At 50.6% G+C, this 27,247-nt stretch overlaps 12 protein-coding genes across 12 annotated transcripts; 6 read left to right on the top strand and 6 right to left on the bottom strand.

The window, feature by feature from the left end:
- Positions 1–265: 265 nt before the first annotated feature.
- Positions 266–1,766, bottom strand: AA0111_g3758 (hypothetical protein; the record flags this gene model as incomplete). The annotated part of the gene is made up of 3 exons (XM_028649679.1): positions 266–581; positions 631–1,055; positions 1,107–1,766. The coding sequence occupies 3 exons, from the start codon at positions 1,764–1,766 to the stop codon at positions 266–268; spliced, it is 1,401 nt and encodes a 466-aa protein (XP_028508345.1).
- A 364-nt stretch (positions 1,767–2,130) lies between these two features.
- On the bottom strand, positions 2,131–3,802 carry AA0111_g3757 (hypothetical protein; the record flags this gene model as incomplete). The annotated part of the gene is made up of 2 exons (XM_028649678.1): positions 2,131–3,174; positions 3,302–3,802. 2 exons carry the CDS (start codon positions 3,800–3,802, stop codon positions 2,131–2,133), a joined length of 1,545 nt encoding a protein of 514 aa, XP_028508350.1.
- Positions 3,803–4,671: 869 nt separating this feature from the next.
- Positions 4,672–5,502, top strand: AA0111_g3756 (hypothetical protein; the record flags this gene model as incomplete). Its single annotated transcript, XM_028649677.1, has 1 exon — positions 4,672–5,502. One exon carries the CDS (start codon positions 4,672–4,674, stop codon positions 5,500–5,502), a length of 831 nt encoding a protein of 276 aa, XP_028508351.1.
- A 1,082-nt stretch (positions 5,503–6,584) lies between these two features.
- AA0111_g3755 (hypothetical protein) lies at positions 6,585–8,130 on the top strand (the record flags this gene model as incomplete). The annotated part of the gene is made up of 2 exons (XM_028649676.1): positions 6,585–6,609; positions 6,662–8,130. The coding sequence occupies 2 exons, from the start codon at positions 6,585–6,587 to the stop codon at positions 8,128–8,130; spliced, it is 1,494 nt and encodes a 497-aa protein (XP_028508352.1).
- Positions 8,131–8,812: 682 nt separating this feature from the next.
- On the top strand, positions 8,813–9,577 carry AA0111_g3754 (hypothetical protein; the record flags this gene model as incomplete). The annotated part of the gene is made up of 1 exon (XM_028649675.1): positions 8,813–9,577. The coding sequence occupies one exon, from the start codon at positions 8,813–8,815 to the stop codon at positions 9,575–9,577; it is 765 nt and encodes a 254-aa protein (XP_028508353.1).
- A 69-nt stretch (positions 9,578–9,646) lies between these two features.
- AA0111_g3753 (hypothetical protein) lies at positions 9,647–10,759 on the bottom strand (the record flags this gene model as incomplete). The annotated part of the gene is made up of 3 exons (XM_028649674.1): positions 9,647–10,428; positions 10,481–10,550; positions 10,673–10,759. The coding sequence occupies 3 exons, from the start codon at positions 10,757–10,759 to the stop codon at positions 9,647–9,649; spliced, it is 939 nt and encodes a 312-aa protein (XP_028508346.1).
- Positions 10,760–11,204: 445 nt separating this feature from the next.
- AA0111_g3752 (hypothetical protein) lies at positions 11,205–11,827 on the bottom strand (the record flags this gene model as incomplete). Its single annotated transcript, XM_028649673.1, has 2 exons — positions 11,205–11,626; positions 11,692–11,827. The coding sequence occupies 2 exons, from the start codon at positions 11,825–11,827 to the stop codon at positions 11,205–11,207; spliced, it is 558 nt and encodes a 185-aa protein (XP_028508347.1).
- Positions 11,828–12,474: 647 nt separating this feature from the next.
- AA0111_g3751 (hypothetical protein) lies at positions 12,475–13,821 on the top strand (the record flags this gene model as incomplete). Its single annotated transcript, XM_028649672.1, has 1 exon — positions 12,475–13,821. The coding sequence occupies one exon, from the start codon at positions 12,475–12,477 to the stop codon at positions 13,819–13,821; it is 1,347 nt and encodes a 448-aa protein (XP_028508348.1).
- A 650-nt stretch (positions 13,822–14,471) lies between these two features.
- On the bottom strand, positions 14,472–15,810 carry AA0111_g3750 (hypothetical protein; the record flags this gene model as incomplete). The annotated part of the gene is made up of 3 exons (XM_028649671.1): positions 14,472–14,868; positions 14,916–15,520; positions 15,568–15,810. 3 exons carry the CDS (start codon positions 15,808–15,810, stop codon positions 14,472–14,474), a joined length of 1,245 nt encoding a protein of 414 aa, XP_028508349.1.
- A 487-nt stretch (positions 15,811–16,297) lies between these two features.
- Positions 16,298–20,874, top strand: AA0111_g3749 (Xanthine dehydrogenase; the record flags this gene model as incomplete). Its single annotated transcript, XM_028649669.1, has 3 exons — positions 16,298–16,739; positions 16,793–20,340; positions 20,392–20,874. The coding sequence occupies 3 exons, from the start codon at positions 16,298–16,300 to the stop codon at positions 20,872–20,874; spliced, it is 4,473 nt and encodes a 1,490-aa protein (XP_028508607.1).
- Positions 20,875–22,124: 1,250 nt separating this feature from the next.
- AA0111_g3748 (hypothetical protein) lies at positions 22,125–24,785 on the top strand (the record flags this gene model as incomplete). The annotated part of the gene is made up of 3 exons (XM_028649668.1): positions 22,125–23,270; positions 23,320–23,600; positions 23,651–24,785. The coding sequence occupies 3 exons, from the start codon at positions 22,125–22,127 to the stop codon at positions 24,783–24,785; spliced, it is 2,562 nt and encodes an 853-aa protein (XP_028508606.1).
- A 495-nt stretch (positions 24,786–25,280) lies between these two features.
- On the bottom strand, positions 25,281–26,956 carry AA0111_g3747 (hypothetical protein; the record flags this gene model as incomplete). The annotated part of the gene is made up of 2 exons (XM_028649667.1): positions 25,281–26,410; positions 26,824–26,956. The coding sequence occupies 2 exons, from the start codon at positions 26,954–26,956 to the stop codon at positions 25,281–25,283; spliced, it is 1,263 nt and encodes a 420-aa protein (XP_028508601.1).
- Between the last annotated feature and the right edge of the window lie 291 nt (positions 26,957–27,247).

Raw genomic sequence — 27,247 nt, 5'->3', positions numbered from 1 at the left:
GGCGTTGAACCGCATAGCCAAGGTGTTGTGCAGCGGCAGGCAGAGTCATGAAGCGGAATCGCGACCTCGAAAAAGTGGTTTGTTCTTCTTAAAGATGTACGTAATATATCATGCTTGTCGCTAGTAATGTACAAAGATGTTACATGCAACGTATAATCGACACCTGCATGTAAGCGCCTACTATCCTCTCTATAGTTTCAACCCTGAGGACATAACCATATTTTTCTAGTAGAAAGCTTCCATGACTGTGTTCCTAGCTAGTGCTCTACACTTTTAAATCTGTCAACCTCTCGATGAGCACGTCGAACACCTTACTGCTGCCATCGACGACTTGTGCAATAGTGGCCCAGAACATTGCCGCTGGAAGCATATCGGTGATTGTGATAAAAGTAGGTCGTCTGGGAATAACAGAGAGGTATTGCTGCTTCGAAATGGACGTGGTATCCGAGTCTTCGACATCCGCACCGTTCTCTTGATCCTGCTCGATGAAAAAAGGATTTTGGCGAGGTGGAGAAATCGAAGATTGCCAGCGGTTTATATGATTCCAACCCTCAAGCTCGGAGCCAGATCCATCAGGTATCCTATGTAAAAAATAGTTCTTCATCTTTTGCCTTCACAGGCGTTCCATACGTGATCAAGTCTCCTGCTGGTCCGCCGTCCATGACCGTCTCTATAGGCGCAAGGTCCGTGTCTCTGAATTTATCTAGCTCGGCCAAAGCTCTCTGCTCCGCTACTTCTTCTTCTTCCACTCTGGCCTCTCGCGCAAGCTCAGTGAGTTTTCTCTGGGGAGATGTGTCACCTTGATGTTCCGATGGCGAGATTTCGTCGCTTTCTTGTGCTTTGACGCAGCTGAGTGCGCGATCTACGGGCGAACCTGGGATGGAGTCGCGGGTTGCGAAGTCGATGTGCTTGCTATTAGGGGTCTGTACGACAGCGCAAGCAGGGGAAGAGAGGTTGGTCGAGAAATTCGATGCTGGCGGCGTGCCTTCTAAGGCTTTGCGACCATCCTTGGGTGAAACGACCGTTTGATGACAGTCTCTGGAAGCTTCGGAAGACTGCTGTATGATTAACGGAGGCTGTGTAGATGCATATACATGATGCCTTACATCATACGAATTGGTGGCCATCTGTTGTCCTTCCACTGGATGCATCTCTTTATCTTTGTGGAAAGCTTTGAGGTCAAAGGTCTCCGCGATAGCTAGCCTATGATCTGATACGCCATCGATCGGCATATCGAAGTCGTAATCCCCGCCTGCGACGGCTGCTTTCTGCACTCGCTTCTGTTGCCGATATTGCTCTTTCAGACTGTTCTCAATTGAAGCGCGACGGCACTCCAGTTCTCTGGCCCCGTCGGAGGCTTGCTGATTGTGAGGATAGAATCTGCTGTAGTCGCGAACCGGCACAGACGATGCCATCTTACCGGTCATGTTCATGATGTCCTCGATCGTATCGCTATCCTTCTCATCTGTTCCAAAAGCACCTTCGCCATCGCTCAGCTCCATACTGTCGTCTTCATCTTCGTAGCCGTCTTTTCGCTCGTCACCGTGAGCTGATTGGTGATTCTCACAGCTCATCTTGTCCTTGTAGTTGTTGCTGTTGGGAGTTTCAGTCAGGATTGACTGACTTGCTGGCCCGTCGCTAAAGTACGGTGTTGGGGAAAGAGGTGAAGGGCTGCGCACGTCGTGCAGCATCTTCTGACGGGTGCGACAGCCGGCTGGCGAGAAAGAAGGGCGCTGTGGGTCAATGGGCAGTAACGGTGACGCCATGCTGGTGTTGCCTTTGGATAGCGGACGTTCGTCTAGTGAGGTTGATGTTTGTGCAGTTGGCGTCAACGGTCTTGCAGAAACCGGCGAGCTCGGGAGATTCAGCAAGCTGTGGTTCTGGGGTGACGACACGAATAGAGCGTTGGGCGAAAGTGTCATTGGTTTATTGCAGTAGTTGCGACCGAACGAGGGGAACGAAGTTGACAGGGAAAGAAGTGCAATTGAGCAGGTAACACAAGCACCTACCCCAAGTGGAGACGACAAACGACAAATGGAAGCATTGACTAAACAATGCACTGCAACAAGCACACCTGATGAGGACTATGCCGAATGATACAAGTCGCACACGAGAGCGCCACTATCAAGCTTAATACTCAACACCTTCCTCACCAACACGCACGCCTCTTAGAACATAGCCGTTTCTCTTAGCTTCGACTGCCTCTCTTATGATCGTGTCTTCAATGTCCTTACTTCGCACCTTCCATCTCACCCGGTACGGCTTCGCCATCGTAGTGCTTCCGACAGCGTCAAACGCTCCATCGCTAGTATCTACCTGCAGATCATTCCCCTGTTGATTAAGCGGCGGCAAAATGTCGAAAGCCCATAGCAGCTTCGCCAATACGATGAACATACTGTTCTCAGCTAGATGCACACCCGAGCAAATTCTGCGGCCCGCACCAAAAGCCCAGTGATCGCGGCTCGCAGCTGGGCCAGCTGCGTAGTGTCCGCTGCCATGAGGGTAATTGATGTATCTCTCCGGATTGAAACGTTGGGGATCCTCGAAATGATCTGGATTGTAGTGAATCGGGTATTGTTGAAGACACACGACTGACTTGGCAGGTATGTGGATGCCTTTGTAGGCTATGGGCGCGGTAGTATAGTGTGGCGTACCGATGTTTGTGACGGGGCGCAGACGTAGGGTTTCCTTGACGATGGCGCGGATGTACGGAAGTCTTGACTCATCCTCGAACGTCGGGGATCGAGAGGACGAGGTAATTCCTCTTATTTCCTCGACTGCTCTTTGTCGTGCAAGTGGGTTTGCGCTGAGGTACAGAACAGCCGTATTGAGCGCCGCCGACGTCGTCTCGCTTCCAGCTTCGATCATGCTGCCAGCCAAGAATGCTGCCTGTAACTCACTGATACCCTGCTTTTCATAGTCGCTCTCGATGAATTGCTTTACAAAACATTCTGGGGCTTGTTTGGTCTCCATCTGAGTTTTAAGAGTACTCCAAAAGGACATCCATAGATTCGCTTGCTTATCAAAATATGGTTTGACCCCTTTACGCCACCATTGTAGTCGTGGTGGAAGGTTACCGAGGAACGGAAGCGTGTCTGCCAAGTAGGTACCTGGTTTTGCCATTGTAGAGAAATCGTTCATGATATCGTAGATGCCGTGAACTTCATCGCAGTCCTGGTGCTCATCAGCAACCCATGTTTGTACTGTTGTATGTGTCACTCACCCATTCCGGTATCCTTCTCCCATATGTGCTTGTCATGATAACGCTTACAGTATATCGTCTGATCGCTTTGTAACTCACTTCATTTCCTTTCCCTGGGTCCGCGCCCTTCAATATTTCTTCAAGCAACATCTTCGCCTCGAACTCCTGACTTGGTTTAAACGTCGCGCTTACAGCTGGTGTCAACAGCTTATGGCTGATGCCTCTTAGCTTCCTCCATTCTGGACCATACTCCATGAACAGGAACCTCATTCCGCCGCCTAGTGCATCCCCGGATACCGGTAATGGTGCTCGAGAGCTTGTATGCGCTGACTGCTTGTCTAGAATCTCTTTACACGCATCCGGCGAGCATATCATATACCAGTCGTTCCATCCCAAACGGATCTTATAGACTTCGCCATACTCGCGGGCCCAAGCGGTAATTTGCTGATGTGGTTGTTGGCCCAATTGATGTGCGTTTCCAAGGATTGGAAGACCCGCAGGTCCAGGCGCGACTTTTGTTCCAGATGGTGCCTTCTCCTTGTATCGCTTGTAAAGGATGAAGACTACGAAGAATAGTATGACCAGGACGATGGTATACATGTGGGGCTAGCTGAGGAGGGACAGTCTCAAGGTATATCTGGAGAGAAACAACAAAATAGAAGTAGAATTATACAGTACATTTAATGAATCATCTTGAAGATTTGATATACGGGGGTATGTCCATGGAATATTGCCGCATCTTGAGACGCGGCGCACTGAACGTGCCATCATGCAAGTTTCCCCACATGTTCGGTTGGATGAATCCTACGCTGCGCATGCTTAGTGCAGAAGAGGGGAATGCGGAGCAGGTGAGCTTACCTTGATCACGTATTGTACTTTACTCCAACGCCCGACGTATTCGGTCCGGGACAAGACATTGTTTCTAGCGTTGGGGAAGATGTAGGTGCTATAGCGCCCTCTTGCGCGCTGGCGCAGCTCCACCAAACCGCCACCAGTGCGGCACGAAGTCTTTCCATTAGTGTCCGCTCAAAGACTTCTTAGCTACCTATCCAAGTCTTGAAATTATTGTCCGTAGGTAATGACATGTTGTAGCGGTCTAGAGGAAAGCCTGTTGTTTGATCCTCCGCATGAAAGGAGTGCTACGGAGGCCGAACCAGCCCTGGTTCGGGGTGTTCAGGCGGCCATTTAGTCAGCCGTCGCTGTCGGCTCCTCCCAAACCACCGAGCATGTCCACCTTACCAGAGAATCGCGACTTAGTCAATCAACAGGCTCAAACAGCGCGTCATGAAGCTGTTTCTATTCGACCTATAAAAACTGCGTGCATAGTCTCATAGCTAACATTACAGAACATGCTTACCCGCCTCGCAGTCCGTACGCCGGTGCGCTTTCTTACATCCAGCCTATATCTGTCGAGTCTCCGCCCATCGAACTTCCACCCATCGAGCCTTTCCACTACGTACCAGCGCACGATGTCTACGTCTACTTTCACGCTCGACCCTGCGATATTCAATCGATCATTATACAGGAAGATAACAGACTTGTGGTTTTCTGGCGTTGATACGACTGGTCAGAACTTTGACATGAGCGTTGCAAAACGCTGGTTCGCAAGCAGTCCTGAAGAGCGAGACGTCTTTGATGGACAATGTAGAAGCACATGCGTGAATGCGCTTGAAGCAATCGGACCAGACAAATTCCCAGAAGCGAGTGCGCAGCCATTTCTAGACGAGATTGCGCGCGTTGCGGAGGAGGAAAGCAAGGCAGATGCTGCGACAGGAGAGGAAGCTGCATGGACGGCACTGAGTTTCGCACTGCTGCTAGACCAAATGCCACGGAACATATACCGCACAGAAGACGGTTTGCGACTGGTGTACACGCATTACGATCGTATTGCTCATGCATTCACTCGCAACATTTTGTCGCACTCTTCGCCCATTCCCCGCCCAGATACACACCCAGTCATGCGTCTCTCTGCTGCGCACAGGACTTGGCTTTACATACCTCTGATGCACTCTGAAGATCTATCTGCCCATGACCTCGCCGATGGGATCCTGACGGAGTTTTCTCGAGAACTCGAAGGTATAGATGGGTATAATGGCACGAAGATGTGGGTTGAGAACTACCAGAAATCTGCGAAGGAACACAGGGACATACTGGAACAGTTTGGTAGGTATCCCCATCGGAACACTGCCTTGGGTAGGATTAGTACAGACGAAGAGCGTAGGTTTATTGAAGAAGGGGGAGCAACATTTGGTGTTGCACAGAATCAGAAGGGCAACACAGAGAAGGTAGATGCAGTATAAATTCGCAAAGCAATGTCAAAATTCCACTATACTTTGATATATCGGCAAGAACCTGCGTAGTAAGTAGTATGCTGTGGCGCTGCATTTGAAATGACTTGAGCGTAAGCATGCTGTCGTGCAACAAAGTCTGTGCATGGAGCATCAACATAAACACTTGTCCACCCACCCATCTAAGCTACTGCAAAAAGAACATAACCACTTCCAGCATTCCTAGTGCTACCCAGTCGTCCACAAGAGCAAAAAGTGGGGTCTTACCGCGACTCGAACGCGGGGCCTCTCGCAAGCTGTGCTTGGGTTTACCCTAAGCGAGACTGAGAAGATGTTAGATGGAGAAGAGTTGTCTTGGGACTGAGTAATACTTACATCATACCACTAGACCATAAGACCAGAACACCTGAGTTGGCGTTGTTGTTGATGGAGTATTCTTGGATTTTTCTGTTTATATACCAATCAAAAATCCAATCATGAAATGGTGGGTCTGCAGGGTGGTCGAAGTGGCCTCCGTGGATACCACATCACGAATACGAATGATGTGGGGTAACTTAAGTAGCTTGCAACAGCAGCCAAGTACGATCCTCATACTCGTGCGCTCGATTCGACAAATGTTTGTTAAGATCTACGAGCATTCGAATAGTGCAGGTTGTAAGGCTGGCATGATAAGGTTATATGACATTCTCTTTTTCGCCACCTCTGTAGTCCAAGCAGCATTGCTACGCTGGATCGGAGAAGCGTACAATCGACGATGCACTAGCCTAAAGATTTGCAGGCAATTTTGGAATTATCAGGAAGATTCTATACACCGACATCATGCTAGAATATGGCTGTTGAATCGACAATCATCATCAGTACGAACAAGGGTAGCAGAAAAGCTTCAGGTTGCGATTGTCGCGGCGGATGCGCTACCGCCAGGGTCGCGCCGCATCTCGCTTCGACATCATGGACGCGTCCCTCAATGTTGGCCAGCCTTGCATCACATCACGCCTCTACTGTTTCCGCCAACTTTGACCTTGCAACGCCAAATTCCGATGGCTTTCGCGGTCGTACCTCCTCCTCTACACGTTTCGTAAAAGTAAAAATCCACAATGGTGCGATTGCTGATTCCTGAAGGTGAGCACTTGGACACCCCAGAGATATCTAGCTCCAGATCTGACAAGGACAGGCGAGGGACAACTGCCCTTCCTTCCCAAACCGCCTGCCGCCATTGCCACACAAAGCGACCTCATCGCAGTACCATGGAGAGGTTGTGTAGGCGCTGCGGTCGTTACTGGCAGCCTGGCTCTTGTTGGCCGCTCCCGACCTGGCGTGTTTCTCAAGTCCGCCGCCTTTATTAGCGCCGTAGACCTTACCTGGACAGCATCTGTGATATATGGGCGCCATGAGTTGAATCGAGGTGTGTTCAAGATGGAGAACATACAACCCAAGCCTGGCAAGCTATGGGAACAGACAAAGCATTGGACTTCTGAAGATATGGCATTGGTTGGTGGAGCACTAGGAATATTCATGGCATTGAATCCGCGGGCTTTGCCAGGTGTCTATGGTTTCTCACGATTCTTTGGAGCGGCTATGGTTGGATCTGCGCTTAGCGTCAAGGTCAGCCAATCCATGGATAGGCTCAAATATCCCCCAACACTCCTCCAGCTCTTCGATCAGACGGTTACTACGGCTCGACAAAAGGAATATGAAAAGCTACAGAACGACGAAAGGGCCAAGGCATCCCTCTCTCGAATCGGCAAACTCGCACTCTGGTACCACTCATCTTCGTTAATGGGAGTTCTCCGCAGCCCTCTGCAAATTGGGGCAATGGGTGGCATGCCTGGTGGACCGATTCAAGTGGGGCATGGAGGGAGTTCCGGGCCTGGTGGTGGCTCGTTGGCTGCACTGAAAGCTGAAATGGAGAGAGAAACTGTCATCCAGATCCAGTTTAAAGAAAACGAACTTGAAGGACCTGATGTGGAAAACGGATATCGTGCGTATAAGGACGATCTCGAGTCACGAGATGCGAGCAAAGTACAGGATTGGTTAGAGCAAGTCCAGGCTCTCAAAAAGCAGGTGGGCGCCGAGCTGCAATACGTTTGGCCGCACCTTGCGCAGAGAGAAGATGAGTTTTACCAACATGTGCAGGAAGACAGGGAGAAGGATATCATTCGTCGAGAACTACAACTGCTCAACAACATGGCTTCTGATCTGGTAGTTCGGTATGCGGCCCTTGAGTATCACGAATACGATGCGCAGAAGCAACTACAACAGGTTACACAAGCAGGCCCCATGGGCACAGAGCTAGATGCAGTTTTCCAGGACGTCACAAAGTCGTACAAAACGCCCCAACATCCAGCTGAAGATATCGAAATGAGCTATCACGGTCCGAGAACTGTAACGGAACGAATACGCACAACCTGGTCAAGACAAAAGGAATTACTACGCCATCTGGACCATAGTATCACCCGGGTTAGAGCCTTCGAGCCCGAGGAAGGGAGTCATGTCGCTGAGCACGTCAAGCGTCTTGTGCAGGATGCCGAGATGATGGGACGGAACATCGAGGCCACTGAGCGATTGTTGCAATGGTTTGAGGAGCAAGTACGACAGGCTGATGAGGCAGGAAAAGACGATGCTCGTCGAGACGGAGTTTGACCGAGGTCCGTTGATTCCTGAGTGAGGACTTCCTTCGTTCTGCATGTCGCATTACGTTGCATGGTTCTAACAATCAATGTTACGATGGCTGAATCCTGTCAAGGCGCGCGCGTCGATAACATTCAGCTCTTCCGAGGTCATGTGAAGTCAGACATGCAGCATTTGCAGTACATAAGGTATGTTGCCAGTACCACTTAGACGTGATATCAATCATGCTAACAGAATGTTTTAGATGTAGAGTGATATGAGCATATTAGCGAAGCATCGTCCCAATTCGATAACTGTCCTGCTTATGAAGATATCACATGTAGGATGAATATGTATTGTGGAGAAGGCGGGTGAAGAAATAGCCATACAGTATGCTCTAGATGGCTCAACCAATTAGCGAGCGCTCTTGTTTGCTGGATTTTCGGATAGAGTTGTAAATCAATTGTTCGTGACCAGCTATGTACATGATGGGTAGCGAACGAGCTTCGTGGTCTCATTTAAACGCTTTTTTAGCATCTGTTCCGCATTTGTGCCAGATAAGTGTCGGCGATGGATGACGTAACCGGTTGGGAGTGGACGCGGAAATCTTTCGCCGCTGCACTTCTAGAAGAGTCACTACAACTGCCAAATTCACAACCACCACCACCACTTTCCCGTACCGACTGTATTCATAAGCGCGCTCACAGACCCAAAGATGCGCTCACTACGTCCATCAGCAGCGCGCAGAATCCGCGCATCGCTAACTCCGGAAACAACAACACGGACATTCCACGCACGACAGAGCCCAAGGCCATGTCTCCTTTGCGCACACGGCATACCGCCCCAGGCGATATCGTGCAGATTGCAGTCGACGTCTTCGTCGTTCAATACCGTCGAAAAGCCATTTGATACGCAGAGTGCCACAACACAATCGTCGCAGGTCCCGCAAACACACTATTCCTTCTTCCCGAATGCCCTTCCAGCCGGACCACCGCCAGACGGCCCCTTTGCCATCGATCTCTCTGCGCTCAAGAAAGAGTTTCTCCAACTTCAAGCCCGCGCCCATCCCGACCTCCATCCCCAGGCAGACAAGAAACGCGCCGAAGCCCTCTCAGCACGCATCAACGAGGCCTACAAAACACTCCAGAACCCGCTTCTGCGCGCGCAATACCTGCTGTCTCTGCGCGGAATAGAAGTAGCAGAAGACGAAACGGCCAAAGTGGACGACCCAGAGTTATTGATGGAGGTGCTCGAGGCGAGAGAGAACATAGAAGAGGCAGAGAGCGAAGAGGACTTGGTGGAGATGAGGGAGAGGAACGAGGAGAGAATAGCGGAGAGCACGGAGATAATCGACCAGGCGTTTAAGAGAGATGACCTAGATGCTGCCAAGAGTGAAGCGGTCAAGCTGAGGTATTGGGTCAACATCAAAGAGAGTATTGAGAACTGGGAAAAAGGGGTGCCGGTTGTACTGCAGCATTAGGTGCATATCAAGACTATCAGGACCGACTCAATGCCACAACCTCCACGCTTTGAACACGGTCCACCCACCCTAAACGGGAACAGTAATGGGGTTCATCACCCCCGCTCCGCCATCGACCTTCAACTCCGCCCCAGTAATATAACTACTGAATCCACTCGCCAAGAACCCCACCGTCCTGCCTACCTCCTCTGGCCTCCCTGCTCTCTCCAAACCAATCGTTCTCTTCTGGCTCTCCTCTCCCTGCAGTGCAGCGGGAGGAAACTGGCCCTGTGCCATCTCTTTGACACCACAGTCCTTTAGATCGACGCCGACATCAATCTGCCCAGCCGTAATAGCGTTGATCCGCACACCGGTTCCCTTGAGCACGAGCACACCAGAGCGTACAACACCAAGTGCAGCATGCGAAGCCATTGTAAAAGCAGGAGCCCAACACCCACCATACGTGCCCGCAACGCTGGTGACGACGATGATACTCCCATACGGAACGTCCTTTGGTGCAGCATTAGGATAACTCCCCTTGGGCGTTGTCTTTTGCATTGCAGCGGGCGCATACTTGAGCGCGAAGAAAGCAGGCATGGCATTTGTATCAAATGCTGCGTACAAGTCTTTCGGCCCCGTCTGGTTGATAGACGGGGGTCCCAGCAAACCGGTAGAAGATGTCCAAACATCGAGTCGGCCCCAGGAGTTTAGCACGTCATCAATCAGGGCGAGAGTGTCTTCTTCCGAGTTGATTTTGTAAGGGTAGCCGATGACTTTTGTGTTTGGGTATTGCGCATTTATTGAGTCGGCGAGTTCGGTGTAAGTTTCTGAGGGGAGGCTAGAGCATGCATATATGCATGCTGCGCCGTGTGCTGCAAAGAGATGTTAGTGAGTGACTGTAAGGTGGATATGGACGCGACTTGCCTGCAAGCTCAGCGACGATTGCTTTTCCAACGGGCTGGGTTGCTCCTGTAACTACGCATACGAAACCATACTAGATCACATGGCGGCGTCAATCATCACTTCTTCACATGCTGCCTATAGTCCTCAAGACTTGTGTCCAAGTCTTGCCAAATCTCTTGCAACAAATCTGGGAACTTTTCCTGCAAAACATACCAATTTTCCATCTGCTCTATACGGCGAAAAATGCTCCGAGTCTGTAATTCCAGCATCTCGTGTCCCGTTCCCGTTGGCAGTGGCCATGTTTGCAAATATGCTCAAGGTGCCGTTGCGACAGTTGGTAATAGACAGAGTTTAGAGGGAGAAGAACAGAACGCGCACAGCAGCGCGTCTGCGAACCATCACATCATGTCATCAGGTCAATTGGCAGTTATTTGCTTGGTTGGAAGATATTATGTCAGGGCACATATCCACGGGGCGCGGAGATGCGAATTACATGTGCGATTGTTGGCTGAGATGGGGACCTTATCGGGACCTTATCGGGCTGCATGGTGGCTGCTGCGGGGCAGGGGAAGGGTCATGGTAGCTATGTGCTTAGACGACTTGGATGGATATGCTTTCATTACAAAGCTCGAAACAAGCAGAAATTCGAATTTCATATAACAGGGTTTCAGAACTTGTCGTATCTAGTCTATCATCTAGTTCTGGTAACCAGAGAATACATCAACACTTCCAAGGATGACATGCTTCACGCCGTCTTCGCCTTGTCGTCTTCTTGGTTCTTCCTCAACTCCTCCCGCGGTGGCAGCACATCGGGCCCGAAGCTGAGCGGAAGCAGCTCGCCCATGGTTCTCACAATCCACTTGCCCTCCTTGTTGAACATGAAGATGGGTGTCTCGAGCTTCAAAAACTCTCGCAGGAACTGTCTGCACATTCCACACGGCGAGCAGAAGTCGTCAATGTCGGTCGTTACACCAACGGCTTTGAAGCTTCCGATGCGATGGCCTGCCATGACAGCTGTACCCATGGCTACGCGCTCCGCGCAAGTGCCGACAGGGTAGGACGCGTTTTCGACGTTTGCGCCGATTATAGTGTGGGCTGCAGATGTATCCGTCGCCGAAGATGTGGTAAGGAGGAGGGATGCGCCGACACGGAAAAGGGAGTATGGGCCTGATCAAACATCCTGTCAGCATGGCATATTATTGAGCATCTCTTCGATTACTACTGCCACATACAATAAGCTCTGGCCCTCGCATCAAAGCACTGTTCCCCCAACACCTGCAGCTCCTGCGCCGAAACGCCATGGATCAACCCATCTTGCTCTGTCACAGCTTCACCAGGGCTGAATTTTGGTATCGTGACTGTTGACATGGTGGAAAGAAGGGAAGAAGAGAAGAGGCGACGCGACGCGGGGGAGTTTTGCCAAACGTGATGACGCGGGCCGAGGCTTGCCGCAGGGTCTAAACTATGGCGACAAAGGAAGGTCCGGCCACCTCCGACAGCTCTTGTCAGATACAAACATACTACTGCTCAGCTCCTATCCACTACCTGGGTTTGCTGAAAGATACCGTCTACGGACTAACAAACATGCATCTTGAATCGAGCAACCTCCCTATCTATGCCACGTCTCTCACTGCCGCGTCCCTCTCAGCGACACTAGAGTGGGGTGAAGTTGATGGACCCAAGTTTCCCTTAGTAGAGCATCTTCAGACACCGAGTCGTCTACCAACAACCAGAAGCTTGCATAGTGTTCTTGTTTGACAATGTTGAGTTCAGCAGGTAATTGCTACAGAGAGCACATATATGACACTGTTGCTACCAAAACAAAGACATACACGTCGTTTACCTTGACAATGGAGCCTCAGTTCAGCTTGCTCACAACATCAGCTGTTTACTCTTCCGGTCAACCCATATAGTGCACAAATCCGAAAGCGGAGCGATGCTGGTTGTCGGCACTCCTCCGGAGGATCACTACAAGCACCGTAATCCTTCCAGAGATCTCACTCAAAGCCAACACAATGGCTCATATCATTCCTTTCAGAGATTCGCACGTCGAGAACGAACGAATAGGACGCGATGCTGCATTTGTGATTCGGGAGAATAAAGAGATGAATCATGTCTCTAAGAATATTCCAATAAAGTCGCCAATCAAAGAGCAACAAGAAGAAGAGGAAGGGGGAAACGAATTAGAGCCTTACGAAACCATGCGCCACAAAGTTAAACAGCTCATGCTCGATCTCTTCCCTGATCACTGCACCGATAATGTAAAGATATATCAGATGCGTGATGGTCGACATAACCGCATCGTTGGCGTCAGGCTCTGCAAAAAGCCGCCAGGAGCTCCTTGGTATTCGATTCAGGCTATACGTGAAATGATTCAGCCATGTCTTACGGGTCGAAAGAAATGTACAAGCCATTCAAGGCAATTCGTGTTACGAATTCCGCGCGATCCTACTCAAAACATGCACCATCAAGTCACTACCCTAGCATACTTGGGCTATAAGCTTGGAAATCCTGTCCCCAAAGTCATCGTTTTTGACGCAGGCGCAGAGAATGCTCTAGGCTACCCATACATGCTTCAGGAGTGGCTGCCCGGTCAGCCTCTCAGCAATCTATGGCCCACGCTAAACCAAGCACAGCAACTCAGTGCCATCCGAGCTATCTCCAACATCATTCTAAACATAAGAAAGATCAAGAACAGGTGTCCTGGCCTCATTAGCACCCGCAACACCACCTACGATCTCAAGCACGATATCATCAGTACCGAGCCAATACCTGTCCCTCGCACCCGAGCTACTACTCATTCGACGGGCGTCAGCACCTCACTTTCCGAACCGCAGAGTACAAAAGATTTCTTGCTCAACCTCTGCACCCGTCAACGTGAGTATGCTATCACGGCAAAACAGCCCGCTTGTGACGATCTCTGGGTTAGGATCATCAAGATGCTCGAGATACTACACGCTTTAGCTTTCATCCCTGATTCTTTGCCGTTCCATCTCTACCACGGCAATTTCAATCCGCGCAACCTCCTTGCTGCCATTACGTCGGAATCGACTGTGGAAATCACGGCTATCATGGATTGGGACCTGGCACTCTTTGCGCCAGCTTTCCTGAGCACAAGCGCTCCGTCCTTCATGTGGAATGGTGAAGCATTGGTTGAACCAGAAGAAGCAGGATTGTTAGAAGCCAAGCGGACGTTCGAGAATGTTGTTGGTGAGAGCTTTTCGAAGGAGGCGTACTGTTCGGAACTGGTGCTTGCACGCCGGTTGTGGCCAATCCTGATTACGGGGTTTACAAATGGCAGAGACATTTTTCTCGCGGAGGAAGTTGTGAGGGACTTTGAAAAGTTACATCCAATGACGTAGAGTAGGGTATGAGTAGTCACGGATCTTACCAGTACGTCATCGATCTGTTTCGAAAGGCAGTGATTGCTGGTCCTGAAGATGTTATTCCACATTCTCACGACACCAAGCACTGCGGTAATTCGCTGTCGCCTTTGTGGTAGCACCAAAGAGGCTCCTATGGTATGAAGCTGCGCATCATCGGCTCCACCTCAAACTCGGGCATCTCGCCTGTTGTAGTCTTGCCTAATAATCATGACAGTCCTCGAGCGCATAGTGTTTCTACGTATAGAAGAAAGCAGACCGTGCGATGCTTTATAGTTGTCAACCCGTAAGACAGTAGCTATGTGCAGCGCACAAGTGTGATTCCGAATATCACGTCTTGATTTGCCTTCGGGATTGGGAATGGGTTTTGACTGGCTAGCTTTGCAATTCCCAAGTATTGAATGATTTAATGTAACCCGGTTTGGCCTAATACGTCATGACGCGCCATTTTCGCGTTCCAGGGACGCGTATCTGGATGACAACTCCATCTCGACAAGCAAATTGAACGTTGGCTGCAAGTCTCACATATGCATACATTCATGCTTTGGAGACTGCAGTTTATTCTATCAACACGCAGAAAATGCGACTATCATGCTAGCGCCACTAATGCATCGTGCCCAGATAACCGCTCAAGCAGACACCGTCTGCGCATAGAAAGGATAGTCCGTGTACCCCTTTTGCGGTGGATCAGCGCCGTAAAATGTGTTGCGATCGTACTGATTTAGTTCCAGACCTTCAGCGAGGCGCTTGGGAAGATCAGGGTTTGCGATGAACCACCGGCCGAAAATAATAAGATCAGCATCTCCAGACTCGACCTTCGGCGCGGCGTTGTTCCTGTCGAAGCCACCAGCCGCGATGAATTTCACACCACCCTTCTGTAGGATGTTGCGGAAGTTCACCAGCGTGTTGCCTTTGACTTTCACAGTTGCTTCCGCTTCTACGCCCTTGCCTCCTTTTGTGGTGTATGCGGCTAGAGCGTCCATCTTAGCCTGCTCGTCTAGGACTTCGTCGAAACGCGGTTCGACCCTAGCAGTTGTCAGTATTGATCTGGCTATCGAAGTTGATCAGCTCACATATGAACATAGGCTGGCTTCTCGCCCTCCGGAAGCGATGCTATCTTTTCGCACAGGTACTCCCAGTGTTCGTTAGGGTTACTGTCCTTGGTGTTCTGGAAGTAGTTGTATGGGCTGAGACGAATACCAACTCGGTCAGCACCGATGGCTTTTGAGCACGCTTGGATGACTTCAAGAGGAAAGCGGCTCCGGCCCTCTATCGATCCGCCGTACTGGTCTGTTCTTTTGTTCACGTTATCGTGCAGAAATTGGTCCAGCAAGTATCCGTTCGCGCCGTGGATTTCGATGCCGTCAAATCCAGCCTCGACAGCCTTTTTCGCAGCCTCAGCCCAGGTCTTTGTCAGATCTTGAATCTCCTCGACAGTCAGCGGCTTGGGTGGATGGTCAGCGCACGCAACGCCGTCAAGCCAATTGCCCTCCATGGGCACGTCGCTTGAGCTGACAGTTGGCGCTCCGGCCCGAAACGACGGTGGACTAGCACGGCCGGTATGCCATAGCTGACAGAAGATGTACCCGCCCTTTGAGTGGACGGCATCGGTTACCTTCTTCCAACCGGCGATTTGAGATTCAGAGAACACGCCCGGTACACCTGGGTATCCGCTGGCCTGCTGCAAGTCAACACGTTTGCTCCAACAAGTTGCGAACGACTTACGTATTTGCCGATGTCAGTGGCCTCTGTTAATTGCAGCCCCCCCTTGCTCGCGCGTTGGCTGTAGTACTCAACGTGTAGTTCTTTGGGCACGAAAACGCCTTCTTCTTCTTTGGTGGCTCGCATACGTGTCAATGGTGCCTGCACGATTCTGTGCTCAAGATGCAGAGGGCCTAGCTTGAACGGCGAGAAAAGCGCAGTCTCTTTGAGTGGCTGGAAGCCAGTCGGGCTGTTTGCTTTTGGCATATTTGCAAGTTCCAAACGTGTACTAGAGATTGTGAAAGGGGAAGGTATGGGATCGTGGCTACCACAAAAGATTTTGAACAGCTACATGGTCGCTGCTCAGGGTCTCCTATGTACCTGACGCTAATTTCAAAACCAGTCGTCTTCATCATTGCAGATCCCATGTTAGTAAGTGGTGTTTGCAGATGCAGAAATGGGGGAGGGGCAGATCCAGCAAGAGATGTGACGAGGGTGATGTTTGCGGTGTGGGCACAAGCAGCCATCTGTACTACACGGCTGAACTGGGGTCCAAGAGTGGGGTATTACGGGTCTAGCCATCGGAGAGGCGAAATCGTCTATCATCGGAACATTCGCTTCACGTCCAATCAGCGATAGCATTACGTGAGGAAGGTGTGAATGCTGCAGAAGCGCATGTTCGCTGACCATATCATGAAGTCGGTATCGTGTTTTTGACCGTCTCATCGCTTTCTGTCAAGGTTCGACTCCAATCATGTCTCTGCCGATTCCACCAAAAAGCAGTGCAGCCCATCCACCACGGGGCCTTTCCGCTACGGAAGCCCTGACGCCTCTCATCGAGACGACTTTCCGAACACCAGATATCATAACGTACATCAACGGACGGAAAACGGTCATCAGTAATCCCAACCCGCACTGGACGTTGCTAGACTACATCCGCGCTCAGCCGAACCTCAAAGGTACGAAGCTGGGATGTGGCGAAGGCGGATGCGGCGCATGCACCGTTGTCCTACAGGTTCCAGACTGGCAGTCTGAGAAAAAGAGAATCAAACATCTGTCGGTAAACGCATGCTTGTTTCCCCTGGTTGGTATTGATGGCAAACATGTCATTACGGTCGAAGGTATCGGCAATGTCCACCGACCACATCCTCTACAAGAAAGGATAGCGAAGTTGCACGGCAGCCAATGTGGTTTTTGTGGGTTATACCTAATCGCGGTTCCAGGATCTGTGCTGATGTACACATAACAGGCACACCGGGTATCGTTATGAGTCTCTACGCAGTGGTACGCAACGCATACAACCCGGAGACAAAGAAGTTTCACCTCAGCGCTCGTGAGATTGAGATGGAAGGTCATCTTGATGGCAACTTGTGCCGATGTACAGGTTACAAGCCGATACTTCAAGCTGCGAAGACTTTCGTCACTGAGGATTTGAAGGGTCAGTTGGCAGAGGAGGACGAGCCAACGACTACCGAATCTGAGAAGTTGGAGAAAGATGTCCTCGATCTGACCCGCAATGGCTGCGCTGGTCCATCCAAAGTTTCCTGCGGTCGACCAGGTGGCTGTTGTAGAGACACACCATCCGATAGTAGCTCCACAGACACCAAGTCGGACATCTCATCGCCTCCAACGGAGCCTACATCGGCATCGGAAGACGAGCACATGCCAGTCATCTTAGATGCCAAGAAACAGCCTCAAGCAGATCCTGCTATCAGCGGCGCCGATTACGCAAAACCACTGAAGAGTAAGGAGCATGATGCTGCTGCCGAGACGAAGACCACTACATCTACAGTGGAGGCACCAGCGGCAGACTCGGTTAAAGGGATACCCACGATCGAGTTTTTAGAGTACGTTCCAGATACTGAGCTCATATTTCCTCCCGCGCTATGGAAGTACGAGCCACAGCCGCTATGCTACGGCAACGACAAGAAGATCTGGTTCCGACCTACCAAGCTTGAGCAGCTCGTAGATTTGAAAGATGCGTACCCATCAGCCAAGCTCATCGGTGGTGCTAGCGAGGTTCAAGTGGAAGTTCGCTTCAAAAACTCCGATTTTGCTGTTTCTGTCTACATCTCGGATATATCAGAGCTGAAGCAGACAAAACTGCCAATGTATGCAGAGCTTGAGGCAGGGAACGAGCTTGTCGTTGCCGCAAACACACCGCTTACCGAGCTGGAAGAGATTTGTAAGAAGGTCTATGCAATGCTTGGGAAGCGTGCAATGGTGCTGGAGGCCCTTCGTAAACAACTGCGATACTTTGCGGGTCGCCAAATTCGCAATGTTGCATCATTAGCTGGCAACATTGCGACTGCATCGCCCATTTCGGACGCTAATCCCGTGCTAGTCGCAGCCGGAGCGACACTTGAAGCTGTTAACAAGAAGGATGGTCGCGTCGATCTTCCAATGTCAAGTTTCTTTGTCGCTTACAGGACTACAACTCTCCCGCCTGATGCAGCGCTCCATCGCATTCGAATTCCTTTATCTCCACCAGGTTCACGAGAGGTTCTCAAAGCATACAAGCAAGCGAAACGTAAGGACGATGACATAGCAATTGTTACGGCTGCATTTCGAGTGCGTCTTGACTCGGAAGGCCTAGTAGAGAACGCTTCGATCGTGTACGGTGGCATGGCGCCTATGACGAAAGAGTCACCGAAGACGCAAAAAGCTCTCTTAGGAAAGCCTTGGTTTCACTCGGCAACTCTTGATGCTGCTCTTACAGCATTGCTGCAGGATTACGATCTTCCGTATGGCGTTCCAGGAGGCATGGCTGACTACCGGAAAACGCTCACACTCTCGCTCTTCTTCCGCTTCTGGCATGAGTCCGCCGCTGAGTTCGGTCTGGGCAACGTCGATGAGCAGGTGATTGATGAGATTCACCGTGAGATCTCCAGTGGTGCTCGAGATAACTACAATCCTTACGAACAACGTGTGGTAGGCAAACAGGTAGCACACTTATCTGCTTTGAAGCAGTGTACTGGCGAAGCAGAGTATATTGACGACATGCCGCGATTAGACCGTGAATTGTTTGGTGGACTCGTCATGTCAACAAAGGCACATGCTAAGATCTTGCGCATCGACTGGGACCGAGCGCTCGAATTGCCTGGCGTTGTCGGCTACATTGACCGACATAGCATCCCCGCGGATGTCAACATTTGGGGCTCGATCAAGAAAGACGAACCATTCTTCGCTGAAGATAAGGTACTTTCACACGGCCAGGTCATTGGCATGGTCTACGCTGAGTCGGCTCTGGAAGCTCAAGCGGCCGCTCGAGCTGTGAAGGTCGACTATGAAGAATTACCTCCAATCCTGACTATCGACGAAGCCATCGCAGCCGAGAGCTACTATCCACATGGAAAGTTCCTAAGGAAAGGCCTCGCGATCGACGACAAGATGGCAGACGCTTTCGCTCAATGTGACAGGATCTTTGAAGGTGTGAACAGGCTAGGCGGGCAAGAGCACTTCTACCTCGAAACTAACGCAGCGCTATCGATACCTTCCGGAGAAGACGGAGCTATGGAAGTTTGGTCGTCGACGCAGAACACCATGGAGACCCAGGAGTTTGTGAGCTCAGTCTTGGGTGTGCCGAGCAACCGCGTCAACGCACGTGTGAAGCGTATGGGAGGCGGCTTTGGTGGAAAAGAATCGCGTAGCGTGCCCTTCGCGGTATATACCGCAATAGCTGCCAGAAAAGAGAAGCGACCAGTGCGCATCATGCTGAACCGCGATGAGGACATGCTACTTAGTGGTCAGAGACATCCCTTCCAGGCTCGTTGGAAGGTGGGAGTCTCAAAGGAGGGCAAGCTCATCGCCCTTGAAGCTGATGTGTACAACAACGGTGGCTTTTCCCAAGACATGAGCGGAGCAGTTATGGACCGATGCTTGACGCACTTTGACAACTCTTATGAGTGTCCACATGTGTTCCTGCGTGGTCACGTATGCAGGACCAACATCCATAGTAACACCGCGTATCGAGGGTTCGGCGCGCCTCAGGGCATGTACTTCTCGGAAACCGTCATGTACAATATCGCAGAAGGTCTAGGGATGGATGTCGATGAGCTGCGGTTGAAAAATCTATACAAGCCTGGGGAACACACTCCGTTCTTCCAAAAGATAGACGAGGACTGGCACGTTCCGATGCTCTTGCACCAGCTGAGCAAGTCGGCTGATTACGAGAACCGGAAGGCGGCCATCAAGGTTTTCAACTTGAAGAACCGATGGAGGAAGCGAGGCATATGTCTCGTTCCCTCGAAGTTTGGTCTCAGCTTTGCCACAGCTCTGCATCTCAATCAGGCGGCTGCATACATCAAGATCTACCACGATGGAAGTGTGCTGCTACATCATGGCGGAACGGAAATGGGTCAAGGACTCTACACTAAGATGTGTCAAATCGCAGCGCAAGAGCTTGGTACCCCACTCGATGCGATCTACACCCAAGACAGCCAGACCTACCAGATTGCAAATGCTTCTCCTACCGCTGCGTCTTCTGGATCTGATTTGAACGGCATGGCTGTCAAGAACGCATGCGACCAGATTAACGAGCGACTGAAGCCGTATCGCGAGAAGTTAGGGAAAGATGCACCCCTCAAGGCACTCGCTCATGCTGCCTATGTCGATCGTATTAACCTTGCTGCAAATGGCTTCTGGAAGATGCCTAAAGTCGGGTACACCTGGGGAGATACAAACCTAGAGACTGTCAAGCCCATGTACTACTACTGGACACAAGGAGCGTGCTGCTCAGAAGTCGAGCTTGACCTTCTCACAGGCGATCATACCGTGCTCCGATCAGACATAATGATGGTATGCCTTATCCTGATATGTATCCATTCCAACATGCTAACAATACTATAGGACGTCGGCAACTCCATTAATCCTGCCATAGACTATGGGCAAATTGAAGGCGCTTTCATTCAAGGCCAAGGTCTCTTCACTATCGAAGAGACGCTATGGACCCGAAACGGTCAGCTCTTCACTCGAGGCCCTGGTACATACAAGATCCCCGGCTTTAGCGATATCCCGCAGGTCTTCAATGCCAGCATGCTCCGTCATGATAACCACGGCAACCCACTATCATGGAATCACTTGAGAAGTGTACAAAGTTCTAAAGGTATTGGTGAACCGCCTTTGTTCCTGGGATCAACAGTCTTCTTTGCGCTGAGAGAGGCGGTCGTGGCAGCAAGGAAGATGAATGGAAAGAAGGATGATGGAGGCTGGAATCTGGATAGCCCGGCTACATGTGAGAGATTGAGGTTAGCGGTTGGCGATGATCTTGTTGACCGGGCGAGAGCGGTAAGAAAAGAGGGAGAGACGAATTTCCTGGTCGCTGTGGCGTAAGCAAGTCCTTGATTCAACGCATTTTTGTTCGGGTATCAGAGGAGCATCCTTGAGTGTGAAGTCTCCTACAGTAGCGTTCGCTGCAACGTTATCGGTTCAGACATGCCTATCGCGCAGCAGATCGGAAAGCAGAGCCGACAACGATGAGCTCATTTGTGCCATCACTAATGAGTGCGCTGCAAGTGTGTCAAAAACGTCGTGTCGCGTCGGGCTTCGATAGAGTAACAACTATCACCAACCATGTTGATTATCTTCAATGCAGCTCACATAAATCGCCCCCTGCCATTGGCGTATCCTCCATCACGACAACTCCACATTAGGCCTCCATAGTCTGCCCGCATGGGAACCACGCCCAGCGGAGATAACCGCAAATTCTCCGCGCTTTCCGCCTTGTCAGCCCGACTATCAGCCATCTTGTTCGCTGTATCTTGGCCACGCACTTGCTTCGAGTTGCAAGTAGAACATAAGAAAAAAAGAACAAATCGGTTGGGAGAGTTCCATGGCTGTTGTCTGCGATGGAAAACCTCACCCCCACTCTTGAGGATGCGTTCCCAAGCCTACGCCACCACGCGCAACCCCGCCCACTAGCGGCACGACTCAACTCCACACTCGGCCGCGATAGTCGGACTTCTCGACTCCGATAAGCATGCCTCTTTCCGACGCGCGCTATCGTGTAGTATTCCGTAATGCGGCTTCTTGAGCCTCTCTTCACCCCATTTCATCCCCATTGCCCCCATCCTTCTATCAGATCATCGAAACAATTTGTCAGATCCTGCGCTATGGCATCCACTACTGTCGAGAGTGCGAGTTCAGGAGCCCGTGGACGCAAGAGAAGGAATCTTAGCAAGAATGAGGGCAAGAAGTTTGTTTGCACGAATGACGGATGTGGACGGTCTTTTACGAGGGCTGAACATTTGCAACGACATTTGCTGAATCATTCGACTGGGGAATATACTTGCGATCGATGCAGGGCTCACTTTAAGCGGAGAGATCTTCTTGGTAAGAATGATGCACTGTTTCCTTGGCCTGTAGACTACATTGCTTCTTCCTCGCGCATTGGATGCTTTCTGCTTGGTTGCATGATTTCCTAAACCCTCAAGGCGTTACGGCCTTATCTTGAATCATGGAATGCAAATACGCCACTCTTTGGTCGCTAACATATACGCGCAGAGAGGCATATTAGTCGCCATCGTCAAAAAGACGAAGAAGCTGGCGCCGAAGGCTGCGGAATACTGAACACTCGAAAGCGAATGTGGAAAGATGCCGAAGGCAAAATAGTTACTAAGAAACCTAGCTTATCAAACGACGGTCCGAAGACGCGGTCTGTTTCGCAACCACAAAGTGAAGACCTACTGCAGTCATTGCCGGACTTCAACTCTTTCTCACATCAAGGTCTTCCTATATCGCCACCGACATCAAACAATCCGTCGGTATCTCATTCCCTTGATGACAACGACTCCGGCATCGGAACTCATTACCCATCGATTACTCTCAATCCCAACAGCATCTCTACGTCCAGTTCATACTCGCCTACAGATCAGCGTTTCTGGTCTAACGACAACACGCAGCCTTCAAGCGCTTCAGGTGGTTCAAGCGGTTCAAGCGATCCTTTCGTCTCTGCAGTCTTCGACAATGCGCCATTCGACGAGATATTTAACCCAGATACGGCAAGCTCTTTTAATGCACCCTTCACAACCATGAGCAACTATAACTGGCTTTTTGACATGGACTGGACGAACAACGATCAGGCTCAACAGCCCATCGTAGGAGATCCATTTCCTGCCTTGTCCATCGGGAATAACAGTATCTCTCAGCCGAGTCATGCTCTGGATTTTCATTTGGACCATATGGATATAGACGCATCGCTGTCGACAGTTGGCCAATTTGGCTCGCTTCCATCCCAATCCAATGGACTCCCTCATCCCCACTCACCAAGTGCACCAATAATCACGCCGCCACTCGACGAAGGAGACAAGTTGGCTACTGATACTATCATGCCTTCCGGTACCAAGGCTATTTCTATGGATGGAACATCAAATGTCCTAGTATCAGCGATAGACAGCAATTCTGTTTTGGATGTGGAGCGACCCATGTCTCTACTCCAGCCATCACGGAGCTTGCCAATTATTGACGAGCTGGCTCGTCAGCAGCTACTTGATCTCATTGACATCATACAACCCACCGTACCAGATGGTAGTATAGTCATGCGAGATCACCCGCTACTTTCATTATCCTGCTTGCAAACATACTGCGATCTCTTTTTCACACGCTTCAACACCACATACCCGCTGATTCATATGTCTACGTTCGATCCATCAGAAGTTGATACTCTACTCCTTGCATCAGTGTTGCTGCTGGGTGCAACATATGGAGAGAAAGATGCACACCAACTTGCTGTGAGTATACGCGCACCTTCACAGCTGAATTCTAGCTGACCCATATCAGGTATGCATTCATGATGTACTACGACCTCAAATCTTTGCAAATGCTGGCTTTTCGGCGAAGCCAGATCTCTGGGTACTCCAAACCATCTTATTAGTAGAGTGCTTTGGTAAAAGTAGAGCCGGTCAGAAGCAACACGACATGTCACACTTGTTTCACGGCCTGCTCATCAACCTCATTCGTCGAAGCGATTGCCAAATCATCCGGCCACCAACACCGGAAGAGGCAACAGATGATCTTGAAGATGACTGGCGGACATGGTGCGAAGCAGAGCAAAAGAAGAGGTATGTATTCATCAAATGAACCCCCATGGCGCTCTGCTCAAAGTGCGCAGGTTGGCGTTTCTATGCTTCATGTGGGACACGCAACATGCAGTACTTTTCTGTCAGTCACTATGCATGTCCGCCTTTGAGCTTCGCTCCAACATGCCCTGCGATCAGGCTATCTGGGAGGCTGACTCAGCGGAGACATGGCACCAATTAAGGCAGAAGCAACCAACAACTCCGTTGTTTTTGTCATGCCTGAAGATGTATCTTCATCCGAACGCTGCCACCATTCCTAAGAACTTGAATGCGTTATCACGATCTCTACTCCTTCATGGCCTGATGTCAGTAGCATGGGACATGCAACGCCGCGATCAGACATCATTAGGAGTCGTCGAGTCAAATCCACTAGGCGATTGGCAAACTCGTCTCGCGACCTCTTATGTCGCCTGGCACGCGGATTATACAGCTTTCTGCACTACATATCTTTCCTCCCTTCCCTCATCCATACACCCTCTGGCTAAAGAATTCCATGTCTACCGCACCGCCACACTAGCGCTGTACCACTCCGCGCACATCCTCCTTCATACACCCTTCCTCGACCTACAAATTTACGCCGGCGCCCGCCACATACTAGGCCGTCCGGTGGCCCGCCACGACTACGCGCGCTCTCAACGTGTGGTCAAGAAATGGGTAGCGGAAAACATCCAAGAAGCTGGGAAAGCAGTCTGGCACGCTGCCGCCCTTGTTAGCGAAGGGGTGGATATCCTCGACGGAGAACTCAGCTCCTCGGATATCGGGGGAGGAAGACTATGGCATCACCCTTGGGCTGTGTACCTCGGTACGTTGGTAATTTGGGGAGTGTGGTATGCTCGACCAACACCACCTCCTTCTTTTGAAGATCAGCTGCCGCAGCACCTCCAGCATCTAGATGATGACGATGAGATTATTTGGGATCCTGTTGCGGAGATGAAGACACTTCTTGACACTGTTCTCGGGGCTCAGCCCGAAAAGCTCCTTGAAGCTGGCGGTGACCGCATTGTCGCTGGCAGTGTAGGCAAGAGGGGTACAAACGGGCTTGCAGCAGTTGTGAGCAGATGTTTGAGTAAAGTGCGATGGGCCGTTGTCCACGATGGTATGATGGTGCTGAGAGGTCTAGTGCAGTGGCGGTTAGTTGGTGGGGGCGCAGGTCTTGGTGGCTTATGAAATGCCATCATCTAGTACTTGACAATTGCTCTACCTTCGCCTTTTGCTACACAATTTTCTTGCCTTGCATTTAATTGAATGACTGAAGTCTCCATATATGCTGCAAACTAACTAATGAGCAAGTTCCCTGGTATGTAACCGCGCGGAGAACATAGAAGGTAGAAGAATATTTGGAAGTAGTAATGATGACATGAGTGTATAGCGTTCTGATGAGTTGATAGGGAGTATGAAACGATTCAGGGGTGGATGAACGAGGTTCATGCGCGCTGCTGGTGGGGCTTACCTGGTTTGGCGACTATTGCGGTACATTCCGTGAAGACAGCAACGGCTTTTGCGATGGGCTAGACGAGTCGAAGTTTCACTCTTGCAAGGAATATTTGAGACAATAGTACCCAATGTAGAAGATGAGCACAAAGCACGTATATGGACTGAGATGTGGAAGTCTTTTGTGGTCAGCCACGCAGCCATGCTACCTCGAGCTCTACAGAGTTTGTTCTAAGTAAAGTATCTCCACCTCTCACTATCTTCTCCATCGCCCAGCTCACTTGTCTTGACGTCCTCGGCTCTGAGCACAACACCCTGCGATTTGTTCCTCCTTCGATTCTCGAGCTTCATCCACCCGCCTAGCCACAATGTAAAGCAAATACACGTAACATTGCATGCCGCCGTTGCATACAGCGTTGGCAAATACTTGGGTGCGTACTCTTGTCTAAAGGTCGCGGCGGAAACAATACCCCCAAGGTTTCCGAGCCCAACCATGAGACCCGTTGTCGCAGCGCGAGCATTCTCGTTGAGGTTGTTGTTGTTATGCCACGAGTGCACAAGACAAGAAGGGACGTATGCCCCCGCGCAAAGCAAGAAGCAGGCGAAGTATGCGACGGCTTTATTGCCGAGAACATCGACCGTGGCGAGGATGGCGAGTCCGACGAGAGAGATGCACAGAGCGCCACAGATGTGGAAAGTGCGTTCCCGGAAGTAATCACTGCTATAAGTTATACAGAGCAAGATAACGAATCCCACAGCATTGGGCGCCACGGTCCAGAGATTAGTTTTGACGACAGAGTATCCTAGTCGCTGGACAATCTGAGGCAAAAAGTTCGACGTTGTGCTGAAAGCGACAGGGTAGGTGAAAGCGACGACACACCAGGGAAACATCTTCCACGTGTTCCACTCTTTGAAACACTCTTGCATGTTGAATTCGTGAGAACCGGATGAAGACAGGTCGCGCAGTGTGCGACGTTCAGCCACCGTACGTTCAGCATCAGTCAAGAACCAGGCTGATTGAGGGGCTGCCGGTAACCAAGCGTATGCTATCAGAGCGAGCACCACCGTAAGTGCTCCCTCGATGATGAAGAGAAACTTCCAGCCTGGGATCTGAGCATGGTCAATCTGGAAGACTCCAAAGGAGATTAGACCACTGAAAGCCCCCGCGAGAAGTGCACTACCGAAGAAAAGCGCAATGCGAAAGCCGAGTTCGCCACGCGTGTAGAACAAGGTGAGGTAGAAGACAACGCCTGCGAAGAATCCGGCTTCAAAAGCACCAAGCAGAATGCGTATAACGAGCATTCCAGCGAAGTTGTGTGCTGCACATTGGAGGAGGGCCATCGCACCCCATCCCACCATCACTACAATTGATTGTTAATTGATGTCTTATTTAGCTTATGGTGCTGGAACGCGAGAATATCGACTTACGGGATGGAAGCATGACCCTACCACTCCACTTCTTCGTCAACATATTAAGCGGAAGATCGCACAGTCCGTTTGGGATGTAGAACAGCAGGATTAACAAGCTATACTGTTCGCCGGTAAAGCCAAGATCTTTGTCCATACCATCCGTTTTCGCATTTCCCAGGTTCGAACGGTCAACACTTTGGTCGAGTCAACTAGCTGTATAGAACAGTGGGTTCCAAGGAAGTGAACTTGCCTATTGAAAAAATACATGACTGAGAGAAAAGGCAAAAGATAAAAGTCTAGTTTTCGCACTATACGACATGTCAGAACATGATCATTGCTCGATGATAGCCTGGGAACGCCATACCGTAATTGCTCTCAGCCTTCTTGTCAATGACATCAGTTACCATACCGGCTTCTTCCTTCGAAACGCTGGACTCTGATAGTCTCTGAGCCTTCTCATCCGCCATGGTGATGTTTCTTTGCTGTTCGATCGGCATGGTGTATGGCGCCTCGGGGCAACTGTGAAGCTGAAGCAATTACGGATATTGCACAAAGTGTCGGATGCACGCTGTGTTCGACTGGATTGTGGAAAAAACGATATAGTCCGTCTTTAAGTAGCGAGCTGTCATATCACCTCCCGCCCTTTACGTGGGTATGTATCACACGCCTCGTAACCTCCCATTCTTGACCCCAGTCTGCATGCATCTCTGTTGGATACCTAGGTAACGCTGGCTAGACACATCAGCAGCGCAGCACATAGCGGCATTGTTCGAGATGAGTCGCATATC

Source organism: Alternaria arborescens, assembly GCF_004154835.1.
Source record: "Alternaria arborescens strain FERA 675 chromosome Unknown contig_7, whole genome shotgun sequence".
Taxonomy (NCBI): domain Eukaryota; kingdom Fungi; phylum Ascomycota; class Dothideomycetes; order Pleosporales; family Pleosporaceae; genus Alternaria; species Alternaria arborescens.
Note: the sequence above shows the minus strand (reverse complement) of the source record. Positions and strands in the feature narration are given on the sequence as shown.